At 36.3% G+C, this 17,658-nt stretch overlaps 2 protein-coding genes and 5 non-coding genes across 7 annotated transcripts; 2 read left to right on the forward strand and 5 right to left on the reverse strand.

Moving 5' to 3' along the window:
• Positions 1-412: 412 nt before the first annotated feature.
• LOC147533672 (small nucleolar RNA Z279/snoR105/snoR108) lies at positions 413-520 on the reverse strand. The gene has a single exon (XR_015228494.1). It is a non-coding gene; the product is annotated as a small nucleolar RNA Z279/snoR105/snoR108 (small nucleolar RNA).
• Positions 521-3,137: 2,617 nt separating this feature from the next.
• LOC147533673 (small nucleolar RNA Z279/snoR105/snoR108) lies at positions 3,138-3,240 on the reverse strand. Its single transcript, XR_015228496.1, has one exon. It is a non-coding gene; the product is annotated as a small nucleolar RNA Z279/snoR105/snoR108 (small nucleolar RNA).
• Positions 3,241-3,690: 450 nt separating this feature from the next.
• On the reverse strand, positions 3,691-3,799 carry LOC147533674 (small nucleolar RNA Z279/snoR105/snoR108). Its single transcript, XR_015228498.1, has one exon. It is a non-coding gene; the product is annotated as a small nucleolar RNA Z279/snoR105/snoR108 (small nucleolar RNA).
• Positions 3,800-5,831: 2,032 nt separating this feature from the next.
• Positions 5,832-11,661, forward strand: LOC147533675 (DUF21 domain-containing protein At4g14240-like). Its single transcript, XM_086648242.1, has 13 exons — positions 5,832-6,454; positions 6,740-6,816; positions 7,171-7,254; positions 7,350-7,463; positions 8,093-8,176; positions 8,291-8,362; positions 9,236-9,303; positions 9,765-9,852; positions 9,979-10,052; positions 10,138-10,516; positions 10,998-11,044; positions 11,123-11,213; positions 11,370-11,661. The coding sequence occupies exons 1-13, from the start codon at positions 6,220-6,222 to the stop codon at positions 11,475-11,477; spliced, it is 1,521 nt and encodes a 506-aa protein (XP_086504368.1). The 5' UTR covers positions 5,832-6,219; the 3' UTR covers positions 11,478-11,661.
• A 382-nt stretch (positions 11,662-12,043) lies between these two features.
• On the forward strand, positions 12,044-16,041 carry LOC147533676 (DUF21 domain-containing protein At4g14240-like). The gene is made up of 13 exons (XM_086648243.1): positions 12,044-13,360; positions 13,441-13,517; positions 13,618-13,701; positions 13,826-13,939; positions 14,112-14,195; positions 14,272-14,343; positions 14,471-14,538; positions 14,661-14,748; positions 14,868-14,941; positions 15,012-15,345; positions 15,448-15,494; positions 15,578-15,680; positions 15,805-16,041. Exons 1-13 carry the CDS (start codon positions 13,102-13,104, stop codon positions 15,847-15,849), a joined length of 1,449 nt encoding a protein of 482 aa, XP_086504369.1. The 5' UTR covers positions 12,044-13,101; the 3' UTR covers positions 15,850-16,041.
• A 306-nt stretch (positions 16,042-16,347) lies between these two features.
• LOC147533677 (small nucleolar RNA Z279/snoR105/snoR108) lies at positions 16,348-16,450 on the reverse strand. Its single transcript, XR_015228497.1, has one exon. It is a non-coding gene; the product is annotated as a small nucleolar RNA Z279/snoR105/snoR108 (small nucleolar RNA).
• Positions 16,451-17,365: 915 nt separating this feature from the next.
• LOC147533678 (small nucleolar RNA Z279/snoR105/snoR108) lies at positions 17,366-17,468 on the reverse strand. The gene has a single exon (XR_015228495.1). It is a non-coding gene; the product is annotated as a small nucleolar RNA Z279/snoR105/snoR108 (small nucleolar RNA).
• Between the last annotated feature and the right edge of the window lie 190 nt (positions 17,469-17,658).

Here is a 17,658-nt window from a genome sequence, read left to right on the forward strand (position 1 = left end):
TTTTAACTTTTTAATTTCCATACACCCTTCGATTAGAACTGAAGAAATTAGAGATATAGACTGAGGAAATAGATGAAGAAGAGAGGAGTGGGCTGATTATTCCAAGGCCTAAATCTAGTTCTAAACTTGTGGATCGAGCCCAGGGATTATGTGCTTACCTCTCTGACTTTAGGCACCCCCCAACTTCTCCAGAGGCGCCCTCCCACTAAGGTGGCTAAAGCTTAGGTCTTGACTAATTTCTTCAGTTCTAATTTCCACTAAATACAAGTTCATAGAATAGGTTTCAGCCTCTTTGGTCCATTAATCTTAAATCATACTCCGCTAAAAGTCATTGGTTTTTTTGTCTCCTTAACACATTGGACAGAAAATAAAATTTTGGAATTTAGATTTGAAAGGGGGGTTGGGTGGGACAGGGATCAGATTGGTGAAGGAAGAGGGTGCCCAATTTGTCGTAACCAGGCTTGGGCGGACACCCATCTCACAATATAATATTGTGAGCATTGACCACTCATCATTTCCCATTATCTGCCTGAAGGATCAATGAGTCTTGTGATTAGAATCATTTGTTTTAATAAGAACCAGAAAATACTTTTCTGAACTTAGTTTTGCAGTGTGGGACTAAATGTACGGATTCCGAACAATAATATTTTCGTTAGATTTTTTTTTTTTTTTTCAGCAGGCTTAGGGGAAACTTGAACTCAAAAAACAAACAGGAAGCAAAGCAAAAACAACCACATCAACACTTTAAGCAACAAACAAACAACACTAGCCCTTGTCTCTCGCTCTTTGAACACCATCCATATCATCTGAAATAAGCTTCTTCAGGTCCCCCATCCATGTCCTGCCAATACAGCACTTCAAACCCCTTTAAAGCTCTGGACTGAGCTAAGAAATTCGCGACTATATTGACCTCTCTAAACACATGTTTCACAGAGCATTCAAGCAGCTCAACCATCAACCCCTTCACTGTCTAAAACAGAAACAATGGTTAAGGAGGCTTAGCATCAGTATGAAGCAGCAACTAACAAACATTTAATTGAGTTGTAGTCTAGCATTTGTGGATCGCCTCCAAAATCTAAGAGGTTGTGCGAGCAATACTAAGAAGTTGTGGTTTATCCTCCAACATTGTTCCATTTATCTCGTACCACTTTTCAATAATCAAAGCGATTTGTCAATTCCGTATTTCTCAATTTTAACCAATTGATACTTCACAATTTTCTGAATTTTCAAATCAACTCGACAACCAATCGAAATATTAATCTAGAATGTATTTCCTTGAATATCTAAATTAATTTAATTAGTATTGTAAACCCACCTAAGTTTAAACGGGATTTGTCATTGTTTTTTATTTTTTCTAGATTAACCACACTACGATATTGATCAAACGTTTTTCTTGGTGACAGTGCAATTTGGTTCGCTTAAGAAACTCAATTATGGAGCAGTTCATTATACATGGACTACCTTGATCTAAACTAAAGGTTGGTCGCCTATCATATAGCAAAAGGGAAATTCTGTGAGGAACTTAAGGGCCTTTGAAGGAGCTCAACGATAGACTTAAAACGACAAGAGGACATGTCCGCCGAAGATTAAAGAAAGACGAACGAACTGCTGAGATTGAGTTTGCTTAAGTATTATGTCATCCAGAAAATGGATTGATTCCTTCTTTCTTCTGTTTTTGCCGAATTGATACTATGTATAACATATATTCTGAATCCAAACAATGGGGTTAATTCTTCAAAAACATTATCATAAAAAATGGAATAACATGATTTGGACACATCATTTAGTATCAATTAGTATCAATTAGCATCAATTAGCATCAATTAGCTTGTATAATTACCCATTGTAACACAACTCTTAATTATATCAATGAAATGTCATTCTAGTACAATCCTTAGACATGGTATCAGAGCATCGATCTCGATGCTTCACAATAATTGTGCGAAATTCTTCGTCGGATCAATTTGATTCTCATTATTAGGTTTGAGTTTAATATATATTCAACATCAAATCTGTCTACTCTCATATCATCATCAAATCAGTGATTTACAAACAATTTCTTTATCTTTTAAGTTTTAAGTTTACACAATTTTTTGTTGGGATTCTCTGTCATTAACTTAGCTTTCTCTCTCTACTTTTTTCTTTTAAGAAAAAAAAAAAGGGTTAATGCTATGCAACTCACTTTAAGGCGAAAATATTTGATCTGCATAGAAGAAGTTTTACGATGCAACTCACTTACTGGGATATTTCAGGAACTTGATCTAATCCAAAATGTTGGCACCCTTTGAAAGATGTAAAGTACTCTTGGTCGTCAAACTAAATTGTGTAAACTTAAAACTTAAAATTCTTCTTACACATTTTAGATAAGAGAGACAGAGAAAAGAGAGGTATACAATCATATGTTTGTGATTGAGGGAAGTGATAGATTTCTCCCCGACCACAAACATATTATTGTATAGATCTCTCCACTAAATTACATAAATTACTTCCCTCAACCACAAACATATAATTTAGTGGGAAGATTTGTTGGAGAAAACGTGAGAGAGAAAAGTAGAATGAGAAGAAAGGCAACAGTTATTTTAGGGATATCCTCACCGTACTTAAAATATTTAATTAATGACACTATCACCCTTCTCTTTTGAGTCTATTTACATGAAGGGATATTTATATCAGTCATCATATGATCTCTATCAAACTCCCAACAAAAATGGTGGTCAGGCTTATACCTCACATAACCGACTGAGTTGTTTTAATATATAGGATTAGTATTTCAAATACAATAAACTGCTATCTAAAATCAAGGTTAAAAGTTTGTCTTTCAAGCAAAAACTTATTTTCTGATTTCAATATATCAGAGAAAAAACAGCTGACTCATGGCATAACGCCATAACCACTGCAAAGACATATTTGTGCACATGGGTGATGCCATTGTCGAACATTATTGGACATTGCTACATGAAATTGATGGAAGAGTAAGCAAAACTATCTAGGCTATTGAGTTAGAAGATCTTCATCATATGTTGCTACATAAAACAACTAAAGGATTACACAAAACCATAATAGAACATAAGAATCTGAATACACGTTATTGGTGTAAGTAAAATTTTGTAATTAGATTTGAAGGGGTTGGGGTTACAGGGATCAGATTGGTGAAAGAAGAGGGTGCCTAATTTGTCGTAACCAGGCTTGGGCGGACACCCATCTCACAACATGGTGAGTTTTGACCACTCATCATATCCCATTATCTGCCTGAAGGATCAATGATTCCTGTGATTAGACTCATTTGTTTTAATAAGAACCAGAAAATACTTTTCTGAACTTAGTTTTGCAGTGTGGGACTAAATGTACAGATTCTGAACAATTATATTTGCATTAGGTTAAGAATCCTCTAATATTGTGATTTAATAGAGATAGATGCGAAGCCAGTTATTGTTAACCAATTCACTTATCCGTTTATCTCGTACCACTTATCAATAATCAAAATGATTTGTCAATTCAATGCTTCACAATTTTCTGAATTTCAAATGAACTCATTAGCCAATCCAAATAGTAATCTAGAATGTATTTCGTGGAAAACTAAACCTCTTATAGCCCCAACCAAGAGTTGTCGGCAATTTTTCATTACTTGTTTCCTACAGTTTTCTACCAGATAAATTTTGTAATTACATTTGGAGGGGGTTGGGCGGGACAGGGATCAGATTGGTGAAGGAAGAGGGTGCCTAATTTGTCGTAACCAGGCTTGAGCAGACACCCATCTCACACAATATTTATTGTGAGCTTTGACCACTCATCATGTCCCATTATCTGCCTGAAGGATCAATGAAAATTGTAATTCACTGTCTCCCCTTTCACAAGAGCCAGCTTAATTTCCTCCTAACCTACTTGATCAGTGTGGGACAATATGTGCCAATGTCAAACAGCCTTATTTTATCCAAGACCCTTTAGGTAGCCATATTCTTTTTACAGGTGCTCCGTGTGACAAAATCATCACAATATAGTTTTAATGATTTAGAACGTAAGCGTCGTCACTTGATCATGAACTAACCTGCTGTCGATTTTAATGAAGTTGATTAATTGTTCTCCTGTCTCATGGTATCACACAAGGGTTTACATCCAAAATAGGGATAAAAACAGGTAAAAAAAAATGACAAGTGCTCAATTTATAGTAACCAGGCTTTGGCTAACGCGTATGGGACACATTTTGTGAGGTTTAACCACTCATAGTATCTAATTAACTACCGGATGGATCAATGCTTTTACCAGTAATGCTCTTAGGTTTAGTTGTGAGATTCCATTAATCAATTACATCTTATCTACTAGTTTTCTAGATTTTTGATGAGTAAGATTCAAGCCCACGTCTCCCTCGTGGGCAGACCTATATGGCATGATTCAATTTAAGTGATCCTCTCCATTCATGCAGTTTTACGGGGCGTGGCTTATGTGAGAGTTCATGAGTTTATTAATTAGGTCCTAAAGGCGGGTGATGCGGAAACTGATGAAATTCGAGTTACTAGTTTTTTTTTTTTTTTGTTGAAAATTTTGAGTTACTAGTTTGACTCGTCAAATTCAAAACATAGATACGACATTTGTCTAATTGAGCTTTTCAATTTAGAGCTAAGCAAATCTATCCATATGAATGACATATGCTCGATTGGAGTTTCGATGAAATTGGTTTAAGTTAATGGAGGTTCAGATGGTAAAACGAGCAAGTGTCTTTGGAGGTCAAATTGTAGTAGCTGACACTTGGAGATCCTTAAGAGGACCCTCTGGCTTTAGAATGTCTTCTTAAGGTATAATAAATTACGCTACATCATTTTAGAGATTTAAGTTGATTTTTGTATTAGAGATGGTTTTTGCGAAAGAACTTTAAAATCCTGTATTTAAGTTGATTTTTTGCATTGGAGATGGTTTTTGAGGAAGAACTTTTAAAATCCCGTGTGACACTCTAACATTTATAGCTTGAATGTCGCATTGGAGATGCTCTTATGGTTGCAGAGAACCCGTCGACGGAAGGGACATAACTAACTGATTATCTCCATTAGCTTTCCTTTAGTGAGGGTGTTTATTGCGATAACATTCTCCGTACTTTTTGTGGTTTCTTCAAGTTTGCTTCCAAAGACCTAGAATGTCACTTATAACTTTTAGATATTTTGTTATAAACTTTCTCCAATATGACACTCTACGATGATGACGTGTAACATTTAATATGGACACTCTTGAGAAATTAGAGTGGCTTCTCGAGACTCTTCAAATATTACTTTGATTTTTTAACCAATGAAAACCTTTGTTTTTTAACTATTTTTCATATATGAAAATAGGGTTGCCTAATTTTATTAATCAGAAAGTGTAAAAGCAATGTTGGGTATATCATAAGTGTTCCCAAAATTTCCATGTGATAATAAATGTGCAAACTTATTCACATCAGAGGACAAAAAGAAACGCGACAATCCGTCGAGAACTATAAGGTATCCTTTATGTCGAAATTCAAATATTATTGGTCTGATCCTCTACGATAAATCCTTTTCAGAGACCGAGCACGTGAAGACCACATTCAAAGCATTGCCTTCAACCATGGATTTGTATTGATGGAGATCTTTTGGTATCTTGATAACATCACATTCAAAGCAATGTTGTTCTTGTAACTATTTTTTTCCTCCTGAATTCAAGAGCAACATTTGTATTAAGTAGAATTATTTTTAGTTCTTTATCGGAAGAAAAAAAAATATAAATAACTAGAATTTTTAGAGTTTTCTTACCGTGGCCCGTCAAACGGTCGAACATGCTTTTGTTTTAAATGAAAGCCTTCACTTCCGACGGAGATTCAAACGTGTACGCAACACTTGTGGTAGGTGGCGACCGAATTTCTCATCCCGAAATGAACAACCAATGAATTAACAAGCACGGGGATAGATGACGTGTACACGTACTTGATGACATGGCCAAAAACAGGTGGCACGTTCTAAGGCAACACAGATAGAACTAAACAAACGTCTAGGCACCAACCATTTTCGTCGGTGTCACTAGTCCATTTTGTCATCATCTTAATCTCGCAATTAAACAATCGTATTTCTAGATCACCCGATCATCTCAAATTTTCAGCGGGAAGACTAAAAATAATAATACAAGAATCAAGTTTGATAATTAAACAACACTCTCTATCAGATCCTCTTTCTCTCTCTATCATCTGCTAGTTTAGTTGGGGAAAGTAGAGAGAGAGAGATGTTACTCATGAATGCCCTAACAGTAGCTGGTATAGTAACCAGAGATTTCTTTCTTCAAACAGAGGAAGCGACATTTGGATCGTTAAAATGGTTCAGTTATGCTGGATTTTCATGCTTTCTTGTTGTTTTTGGAGGAATTATGTCTGGTCTTACTCTTGGTTTGATGTCTCTTGGTCTCGTCGAGCTTGAGATCTTACAGAGAAGTGGAACCCCAACCGAGAAGAAGCAAGCAGGTTTCTTTTCTTTTATCTTCTTTCTTTACCTAAAAATTACAGTGTTTCTGTGCTTGATTAGTAAGAAATTGGGAAATTTTGACTTGGCATCAGTTGTGCAAGTTCATGTTTTAGGGTTTATTGGCCGATGTTGATGATTGGACTAGATCTTTTAGTAACATTGTTTACGAAATTGAATTGAACTGATAATCTTTTTAAGTTCAAATCTTGTTCAAAGTTTGTAATATTATCTAATTGCTGATTTTGACTCAGTATATATATATATATTAATCTTTCTTTATGCAGCTACTATCATTCCAGTAGTTCAAAAGCAACACCAGCTTCTTGTTACTTTGCTTTTTTGTAATGCTTGTGCTATGGAGGTAATTGATTCACATTCATCTTTGCCAAATTTTACATTTTTTTCAGGATTACTGAAAACTTCAATCATAAAAGACTAAAGAAGATAATTCAGAATACCCCATGACTTTAGTGTATTTCATGAAATCGATAGTCCACAGCACAATACATAGAATTTTGAATATATTGACAGCTTTCTTTAGGTACCCTAATTTCCTTCGCAACTTCACTAGATATTGATTCAGATGTCTTAGTGTTTCGGATGCCAAATTGTACCGAACAAAAAGAAAATATAGCTTCTTAAATCTTAACTTATAATCATGGATTAACAGTGTAGTTACTTTTGATCTGATTTCAGCATTACTTTCTATGTGCAGGCTCTTCCTCTCTTTCTGGATAAGATTTTTAATCCAGTTCTTGCTATTGTTATGTCCGTAACTTTTGTTCTAGCATTTGGAGAGGTAAGTTTCTACTCACCTATCATGTTTTAATTTGTTGACTAGATGGCTTACTTTGACGGGAGTCAATTTGATTATTTTTCAATCTGTTCTCTCAGGTTATCCCACAAGCAATTTGTACAAGATACGGGTTAGCTGTAGGTTCAAATTGCGTATGGCTTGTTCGTTTTCTGATGATAGTATGCTATCCAATAGCATATCCTATTGCAAAGGTAATCTGCGTCGGTAGTTCATATTTTTGGTTTATTTTATGGGTCATAAGAAACCTTGGAGTTCAGTAGAACCAAATGATTAACGTGTTTTTTCGTTTCATTTGTTTAACATGAACCTAACAATACATAAAGTACCTAGAAAATATACAAGAACAAATAAACTTGAAATTCGGGAACTACAATTGAAGAAAATATTGGAACCATGAAGGGATTTAAGTTTAAGTATTACTCAAATGTTTGAGTCAAAGAAATATAGCAATTGTAGTTATTTTAGTGTCCGTTCAGATTCTTATCCTTCGATCTTTGGTAACTTTTACGAGTAACGTGTCTATTAAGATTGTAAGTAATGTAATAATTTAGAGTGTGAAACTGAAGACTCACCTCTCCATTTCATTTTTAATAATATCTGGTCTTCCTTAAAAAAAAAAGACTCACTTTATGAGTCTATGACCGTATTTGATGCTATTGTCGTAGATCGATTAGTTTTATACTTCTATGATCCAAAGGATGTTATATATTGAAGCCCTTATTTCCTTCTTATTGTTTGATGCATGTTAGTGGAATGATGTGATATTTCAGCTCGCACCTCATGGAAAGTCATAGGGATGTTAATTTTAGTGCTTCTTCAGGTTCTAGATTACGTACTTGGACATAATGATGCACTATTTCGACGGGCTCAGTTGAAAGCTCTTGTCTCTATTCATGGAAAAGATGTAAGTCTTCTCAAGTTTGGAAGCATATGTCATGTATATCAATGACGTAAGGTTTTGACAGACTTACCAAAGTACTTACAGAACTTTTATATTTTTATGTTTATTTCAATTTAGGCAGGGAAAGGCGGTGAGCTAACCCATGACGAAACAACAATTATTAGTGGGGCGCTGGATTTAACTGAGAAGGTATACATTCTAAGTAATCACAAACTTATTGAAGGCTGCATATGTTTATTTTGTTCTCTTCATTAAGAAATCTGGTTGCAAATGCATGACTCGCTTTTGCTATGTAAGCCTCCGAAAGTTTCAGTTGTTTGAATTCAAAACAGGAAAAGTACAGAGTGCGTGAAGAGGACTGAAATAATTGTTCATAAAATCATTTTATTTCTGGTGCCTAGCGCTCGACATAAATCTTTCAGTAGTTTTTACTCCTAGATATCGTACTATCTTAGTCCCATTGAACTATATCACTCAGTTGTTGTACATGATTTAGGCGATTTAACTAAATTAGTTAAAATTCTTAACAGTATATGCATCCTAGGACCTAGGCGAAACTCTTGCTTGACCAAATTTCAATAAATTGAAACACGACATTCCAACCAAACTGTTACGAGAAATATAATATTGTTAGATAATGCCAATACTGAAGAGGAGTTGCATTATGATCACCACCAAAACCGAACATTTAGTTACGATTCCTGAAACATATCGGAACCACCCAATATACTGGATCTGGAACTGGTGCATGATTTCAAAGTACTATGACATGTTTTTGTAGTTATACCAAATTACCAACAGCTAGTTCTGATCTGCTTGAGTTGTTTTTTATACAAATCTCGCAGGTTAGTATATCTACGTTTCTCTTAGTGCCTTAATAGAAGAATGATTTACTCATGGATAACGCTTTAACCAAGTTCTCTTAAATCTTGGGATCTTCCTACCTCAACAATCACAAGATAATTCCTCGAAGCATAATACCTGCAATATTAACATGTTTCTAGATATTTAAATATGATCATTTCATATTATGGATTAAAAAATTCTCATTGCGGTAAACAGACTGCTGAGGAGGCTATGACACCAATTGAGTCAACATTTTCGTTAGACGTGAACTCCAAATTGGACTGGTGAGTTTCTCTAAAAAAAACTCACCCTACTCTTTCACATCTTAACTCTCATAATTCCGAACACAGATACTGCTCGATCCCAATTGCACATACTCTATGGCAGTCAAGTAAACAGTGGAGTATATGCTTTACTCTTCTTTATTATCATTTTGCCAAAAGTACACATGTAATTATCATTTGAAGCAGTCATCAATTTGGTCGTCAGTCGCATACTTTCAGAAGAGATGCTCTTTCGTCAAGGTTTAAGATCTTTTTGATCACCTGTTTAGGATTATAAATGTCAAAAACTTATCAACCAAATATTCTGAAACATATAGCAACCACAGATGGATGACTTTGTTAAAACTGAGAGTTCATATTTACTATTAATCAGGTTTATGTTTGAGCTATTATAATTGGTCTTAGTTCCCACTAGCTTTATGAGAACGATAGCTGAAAGGTTGAGTTTGCTGATACCACAGGGAAGTACTGGGAAAAATTCTTGCGAGGGGACATAGTCGAGTTCCTGTCTATTCTGGGAGTCCAAGAAACATTATTGGGCTGCTATTGGTAGGTACAAGAATCAAAGGTTTCTCGTAACGGGATATTGTATGTTGGTGTAATTTCTATTATAAAATATTAGTTGACAACAGAATGGTTTTACTGTTCTTTCCTTTTTGCTCTTTGCGGGATCAGGTGAAAAGTCTTCTTACTGTACGCGCTGAAACAGAGACCCCCGTCAGTGCTGTTTCGATTCGGAGAGTTCCTAGGTGTGCTGATAGAATGACTTTCCTTTTACCTCTTGTTTGATTTATCTTTGCGCAAGATTAACATTCTGCCTCAATTTTTTCCTAGGGTTCCAGCTGACATGCCTCTGTATGACATACTAAATGAATTTCAAAAGGGTAGCAGTCATATGGCTGCTGTTGTGAGGACAAAGGGAACTACCAAGAATCATTCACCAAGTGTTGTTGAAGAGAAACAAAGTGAAAGCAAGGCATTTGGTAAGGACCTGAAATTAACTACACCCTTGCTTCCAACGCAAGACGAAGAATCAGAAAGCACTATCGTTGACATCGAGAGGCTTCCAAATTCAGTATATGCAAGTCAACAAACATCTTCTCCAAGATATAGTGTGATGAACAGTGGTTTGCCTCATTCATCCGATGACATTGAAGATGGGGAAGTCATTGGCATTATCACCTTAGAGGATGTGTTTGAAGAACTTCTGCAAGTAATCCACTTCTCACAGCCCTTGTTATTTCCTCTTACAAATGCATGCTCTTTCGTTTGGACTCTTTGATGCATGTCTATCTCACAACACTTAGCATGAGATCTAGCTAGATCCAATTCTTCGGAAACTCAGTAACACTATATGCATCTTTTAACTATATCATCACCTGAATTCTGGTCGTTGGAGTCTTGGTTCATGTCTATCTCACAACACTTAGCATGAGATCTAGCTAGATCCAGTTCTTCGGAAACTAACATTAGATGCATCTTTTAACTATATCATCACCCGAATACTGATCCTTCTATATATTCTGAAGAAGACGTGCCCCAAAAGATTGGGTGCTGGAGATCAATGAGCAACTTGACCATGGAGGCTATTAATACACATAAGCCCCCTGTTTCCTACATTCTCTTTGTAATTCCGATGGTTATATTCTTCCTAGTAACCCAATTCGTGATTGTTATTTTTTCACCAATGTCAGGAGGAGATTGTTGACGAGACAGATGAATACGTTGATGTCCATAGAAGGTACGTTGCTAGTAAACCACGGAAAAATGAGCTGATAATGCCATAGTCATTAACATGTCTCTTGTTAATTTTATACAGAATACGAGTGGCTGCAGCTGCAGCAGCTTCATTAGTTGCTCGTGTCCCATCTATCCGAAAGCTAATTACTGCACAGCACAAAGGAGCAGCTGTAAGTTGATCATAAAATCTTCAGATTTACTTTTTCAAATGATATCTCTTTCGAAACTCTAAAGATGAGAACAATGTGGTGAGATTGTTAATTGTTATCCTTAAACTCTACCTGATTATCGATCTCTATTCTGGAGCTGACACTTTTGTATCTTAGGGTGGTCAAAACGTGCAAGGACAAGTTTCAAAAAGATCTGGTGCCGAGGACTCAACTTCATCAAAACAAGGAAATCTCGGTGAACCTCTACTTGGGAAGAAAATGTAAGAGTTGGGAGTGTGACATTTTTCCCTTGAAAACCCTCAAAGCCAGAGGTAAATCCCATGTATCTTCAAACACGTTTGACTCTTATATTTATTTTATTCTTATCGGCATTATGATTGTAGTTGTTAAAATATATGTAAGACATCCAGAGTTGAATAATAATAATAAAGCAGTCTTTACTACGAAAGAGCTCACCTCACAGAGCCTCACCGCAAAACTATCAAATTTTGATAAAGTCTGTACACGGACACCCTTATGTAGCACGAAGGCCAAATCCTCTTTGTTGGATCTATCATTTTTAGTTCTCATCAAATATCAAATGTACATATCTTGCTTAATTGATTTAATCTAACAGTTGTTTAATATGGTACATGAAGTTGTAAAAGATGTATGGGTCTTTTACATGAACCACCGTGATGTTTTGCCCGGCACGTATCACTTTTTCTCAAAATTCTATATGAACACATACTCTAGCCGATATTCGGCCGCTGGAATAATTGTCCGACAAGAAGACATTTTTCTTGCATCTACGTGTACACGTCTGACAGTTTTTACATAATTTTTACTAGTGTAGAAATATAGGTGGAAAAGCAACTCCAAGGTGGGACAACAACACTCTGTAACTTGTAAGTGGGATGAGTTAGAATCTCAGCTTCAACTTGATCATGGTTCTCGAATTCCATCCACTACCACGAGGATTTCTCCAAGAATTATCACATCCTTTGATGCCGGCAACTTTTAGGGCTCTAAACCCAACCTCATGACACCACCGACTTTTTTGACTGGATGGAATTTCTTCCTTTGAGTAGGAGAACGGGATAATAATTATTAAATACTACTACTATGTTTTAGCTAGCTCCTCCGCCCGCCCTAAAACAAATTCTAGAAGAGTAAAGAAATCCCTAAAAAAGAGTAATGTGCAAGTAAAGGTCTGACGTATTAAAACCAATTTAAATCAGCTCAAAATAAATTTGAAGTTGTGATTCGAAGAAGGGTAATCTCTCGGGAAATAAATAGTGAGAAGCGCATATGAGAAATAATTTCTCACTCATTTGATTGAGATACCATAGTATTACTAGTAATAAACTGATTTAAATCTTTAGAATCCATGAAAAAGGTCACACAATCTTTTTATATTTGTGACAAGTGATGTTGAAACTACCTTCACTGATTACACCAACACTAATAAGTCTAAAAACAAAAAGTATTTATATTTTTAGAACTTGAAACGTGATAGGAAAATCATTTTTTTTAACTAAGGGGTGGTTGGGTGGGTGGTCATCTCTTTCATAAACAGAAGTGGATCATCATATTACATTTTTTTCCTTGCCTAAATAAATCATCTGCTCCTCCATTTAGTACTATTACAAAAACAGACTAAAACTCTCAAATGAGGAATTTGTTGTGGGCCTTATGGCATGAATAATTGAGTTTGTACAGTACCTAACAAATGACAAAAGTGAAAAAAAGACACTAATAGATGAAGTCCTCCACCTCAACAAGTCTATTACTTGTCAAATTTTGATTCAAAATTGAATCAACAACTAGAATAATACAGAGTAGGAGTCAGCTCTTCTTCTCTCCTGTCTCTCTTCTTTTCCATCTACTACAGCTTAGAGAAATTAAGATGTGGGTAGTTACTTCCTTGATGGCAGCTGGGATGATGATGATAAGCAGTGGTGCTAGTGGTCACCAAATGAAAGATGATGGTGATGATGAAATCATGGTGGGATCATTTTGGTGGTTCACTTATGCAGGGATATCATGTTTCTTAGTGCTTTTTGGGGGACTCATGTCTGGTCTTACTCTGGGTTTGATGTCGCTTGGTCTCGTCGAGCTTGAAGTCCTCCAACAGAGTGGAACCCCCACCCAGAAGAACCAAGCTGGTCTCTCTATCTCTCACTCACTAAAACTCTCTCTGTTTTCTTTCTCTCACTTACCCATGTGTCTATATTTCTTAATGCAGCTGCAATTGGCCCAGTCCTTCAAAAGCAACACCAGCTTCTTGTCACTTTGCTTCTCTGTAATTCTTGTGCCATGGAGGTAACTTTTTAGTTTGTCAATTTGGTTATTGAAGTGTAATAAATCTTGGTTAAGCCCCTTTGAAATGAGAATTCACATGATCTTTGCTTATTATGTGCAGGCTCTTCCTATATTTCTTGATAAAATTTTCAATCCAGTTCTTGCTATAGTACTGTCCGTGACTTTCCTTCTTGTTTTTGGAGAGGTTAGGCTTCCTTTTCCACGATAATCGCGTTTAAATTTATACTTTGTCTATCAAATAAATAGCTTATTTGCTCGAAAAGTCGAAAGTGAATTTGATTATATTCTTAATTTACCATCTTCTTTAGGTCATTCCACAAGCATTATGTACTAAATATGGACTAGCCGTTGGTGCAAATTTCTTATGGCTTGTTCGCTTTCTTATGATAATTTGCTATCCGATAGCTTACCCTATGGGCAAGGTAAGTTCAGTTGCAGTTTCCATTATACCATAAAATTCCAAAGCCTTAACCTGTGTGGTGTTACTGGTTCGCCATCCCGGTGGTTACTAATGAGTTATAGTTTGTGAATGTCAAATCGAAAGAAGAGTGTGATTAGCTATAGCTGGTTCTTGACTTTCTAATGGATATTCAGGTTCTAGATTGGCTGCTAGGACATAATGAGGTACTATTTCGGCGCGCTCAGTTGAAAGCCCTTGTATCTATCCACAGCAAAGAGGTAATCATACTACAATCATCGATTATGTGATAGCACTAGACGGTGCAAAATTTCAACTGTTATTTCTTCAATTTAGGCTGGGAAGGGTGGTGAGCTAACTCACGACGAGGCCACAATTATCAGTGGGGCGTTGGATTTAACTGCAAAGGTATGCGACAATATAACTGTATTGCTTTTCTTTGCAGACGGAAACTTGTTTCAAATGTGTTCTATTTAGTATATAATACGTATTTGTTGGATTCTCTGAGTGTGAAAGTTGTAATTTTTGTGTACAGACTGCAGAGGAGGCTATGACTCCTATTGAGTCAACATATTCATTAGACGTGAACACAAAATTGAACCGGTAAGTTTAGCTAATATATTTCAAATTCTACTATGATGTTTTATGGTATATGTATGAGATTCAAGCTAGATTGTACTTTCCAGATATCCATGAAGTGTTTGTTTTGTAAATAATATTTGCAGAGAAGCACTTAGAAGTATTCTCGCTAAGGGACATAGTCGAGTTCCTGTCTATTCTGGTAACCCAAGTAACATTGTTGGAGTTCTACTTGTGAGTTCATCAATTTAAGGCTTGTCATTTCGATCCTTGTATTATATATTTCCAGTGATTGAAGAATGTTGAGTAATAACTGCTCTTTTTTCATATACTCTGACCTTTTCACCGATTAGGTGAAGAGTCTTATTACAGTAGAGGCTCACGAAGAAACTCCGATCCGTGCGATTCCAATTCGGAATGTTCCAAGGTGAGCTTATTCAACTAACCACCTTGGCGAAATACCACGATATTAACATTCACAATTACAAATTCTCCAGGGTTCCAGCAAACATGCCTCTATATGATATGCTGAATGAATTTCAAAAGGGAGGCAGTCATATGGCAGCTGTGGTGAAAGCTAAAGAAACAACCAAGAAGCCTTTATCGGGTGGTGATGAAGAGAAACCAAATGAAAGCGAGGAATACAGTAAGAATCTCAAGTTAACCACTCCATTGCTTGCCAAGGTCGATGAAGAATCAGAACCAAGTTTTGACAGTATAAATCAACAAGTCTCTTCTTCACTAACAAAGAGCGAGTTAACAGAGGATATAGAAGATGGGGAAGTAATTGGCATTATTACCCTAGAAGATGTATTTGAAGAACTTCTACAAGTAATCAAGTTTGCTCTTTAATCCTCTCATTATTCTGTTTAGATTGTTGAAGGCTAAGAATATTATAATTATCTAATATGGAGCTCCTTTTACCAATGCTAGGAGGAGATTGTAGATGAGACCGATGAATTCGTTGATGTTCATAAAAGGTAATATAGGATGATAGACTAGTAGTTGTGAAGATGAATTTGTAAGTGGCTAATGACATTAACATGAGTTATGTTTTACGCAGAATACGAGTGGTTGCAGCAGCTGCTGCTTCAACACTTGCAAGAGCTCCAACTCTTGGAAGATCATCGACCTTCAGGAGGTTAACAACTGCCAGGAAGAGAACAGTAAGTTGCTTCATTTGCATCTCACAGTAACACAAACTCAGCCTTATATTCATAGTTCAAAAACACTAGGTCCACTATGTATTTTTTTCATCTTAATCTAACATTTTCCTTCCTTCATATTCAGGGTGGCCAAAACATACAAAGGGGAAACTCGACATCAGATTTCTGAGGAAGGATTACCGAGCGATTCAAGAACAATTTTATTTTTTCTGTTTAGTGGATGTAGTTGTCGTTGGACGAGATACAATATAAATGACGAGCTTCTCCTTGAGTATAACAAACTCTTGAGCTTGATATTAAAAATTGGACTCGGCTTTCAGGCATCCTAAATAGTCTGAGGTGAATAAAGACTTTCGTTTTTACCCCCCTATTCATTTCTCACATCCGACCACCACCACCTCCGACCACTACCTATTAATTTGCCGGAACTCCTTTCTTCTGAGGCAAAGGGAACCTCAAAGAGGGTTTCCAACTACGGCTTCCTCGAGATGGTTTCCAACGAAGATGAAGGACGTCTCTCTTCGCCTTAGATCTGAAAAAAAACATATATAGTGGGCCTTGGATCTGAGACATACAAAAATATATATATAGTGGCCAGTTGTGAGAGTGAAAGGTGGTGAAAGCCTAAAAATTTTGTAATTAGATTTGGAGGGGGTTGGGTGGGATAGGGATCAGATTGGTAAAGGAAGAGGGTGCCCAATTTGTCGTAACCAGGCTTGGGCAGACACCCATCTCACAACATTGTGAGTTTAGACCACTCATCATATCCCATTATCTGCCTGAAGGATCAATGAAATATTAGAAGTCACGGCCTCTATTTTAGTAAGAGACAGATCATATTATTTCGACTTAGTTTCCCAATGTGGGAGTAAATGTGTGAATTGTGCATTGACAATGTTTCAATGGGTGCTCCTCCTTGATCTTGAGTTAACTTGTGATTTTAATGAAATTTAGTGTTGGGTTGTTTAATCGGCTCAACTCCGAAGTTCTGTGCTTTCATGTGTCAGCAAATCCACGATGAAGAAGGTTTTGAATTGTTTTGGTTCAAATCCGTTTTTCCAGTGAACTCCTTTCATCTTCTAATATTCAATCTAATGATGATTTATCTCAAAGTACACCGCCAAAGAAGACAAGGAGTTCGAAAGAAATTTGTGACTCAACTAATCCTATTGATCCAATTAATGCTATATTTTTTTGCTTTCTTTGCAGGTTTACATCCAATTTTCTGTGATGATGCATCGAAAGAAAAGAAATGGCAAAAAACCATGGATGAAGATATAAAATCAATTGAAAAAAATGAAACATGAGAGCTTACTGATTTGCCTCCAAACAAGAATTCAAATTGGTGCGAAATGAATTCATAAACACAAAGATTAATCCGGATGGCTATATCAACAAGTACAAGACTAGGCTTGTAGCAAAAGGTTATAAACAAAAAGAAGAAGATTATACTGAAGTATTTTCTCCTGTCTCTAGACTTCATATGGTTCGTCTAATTATATCTCTTGCAACTCAAAATAATTAGACATCTTCCAAATGAATGTAAAATCTGCATTTTTGGACAAGAGGTTTGTGTCGAACAACCTCTTGATTTTATAAAGGGAGAAGAAGTAGAAAGACAAGAAGTATCCAAATGTGGTGAAGGATAAAAATTTTGTAATTAGATTTGGAGGGGGGGTGGGACAGGGATCAGATTGGTGAAGGAAGAGGGTGCCCAATTTGTCGTAACCAGGCTTGGGCGGACACCCATCTCACAATATAGTGAGTTTTGACCACTCATCATATCCCATTATCTGCCTGAAGGATCAATGAAATATTAGTGATCACGGCCTCTGTTTTTGAAAGAGGCAGATCATACTCTTTCGACTAAGGTTTCCCAATGTGGACAAAATGGGTGAATTGTGCGGTGACATATTTTCGTCCGGTCCTTTATGTGACGCCCCGTGTCCCAAAATAGACACGACCACGCCCCGGCAAT

The sequence above is a fragment of the Eschscholzia californica genome, unplaced genomic scaffold, assembly GCF_041429995.1.
Source record: "Eschscholzia californica isolate CP2 unplaced genomic scaffold, dmEscCali1.0.p SCAF_6, whole genome shotgun sequence".
In the NCBI taxonomy this organism is placed as follows: domain Eukaryota; kingdom Viridiplantae; phylum Streptophyta; class Magnoliopsida; order Ranunculales; family Papaveraceae; genus Eschscholzia; species Eschscholzia californica.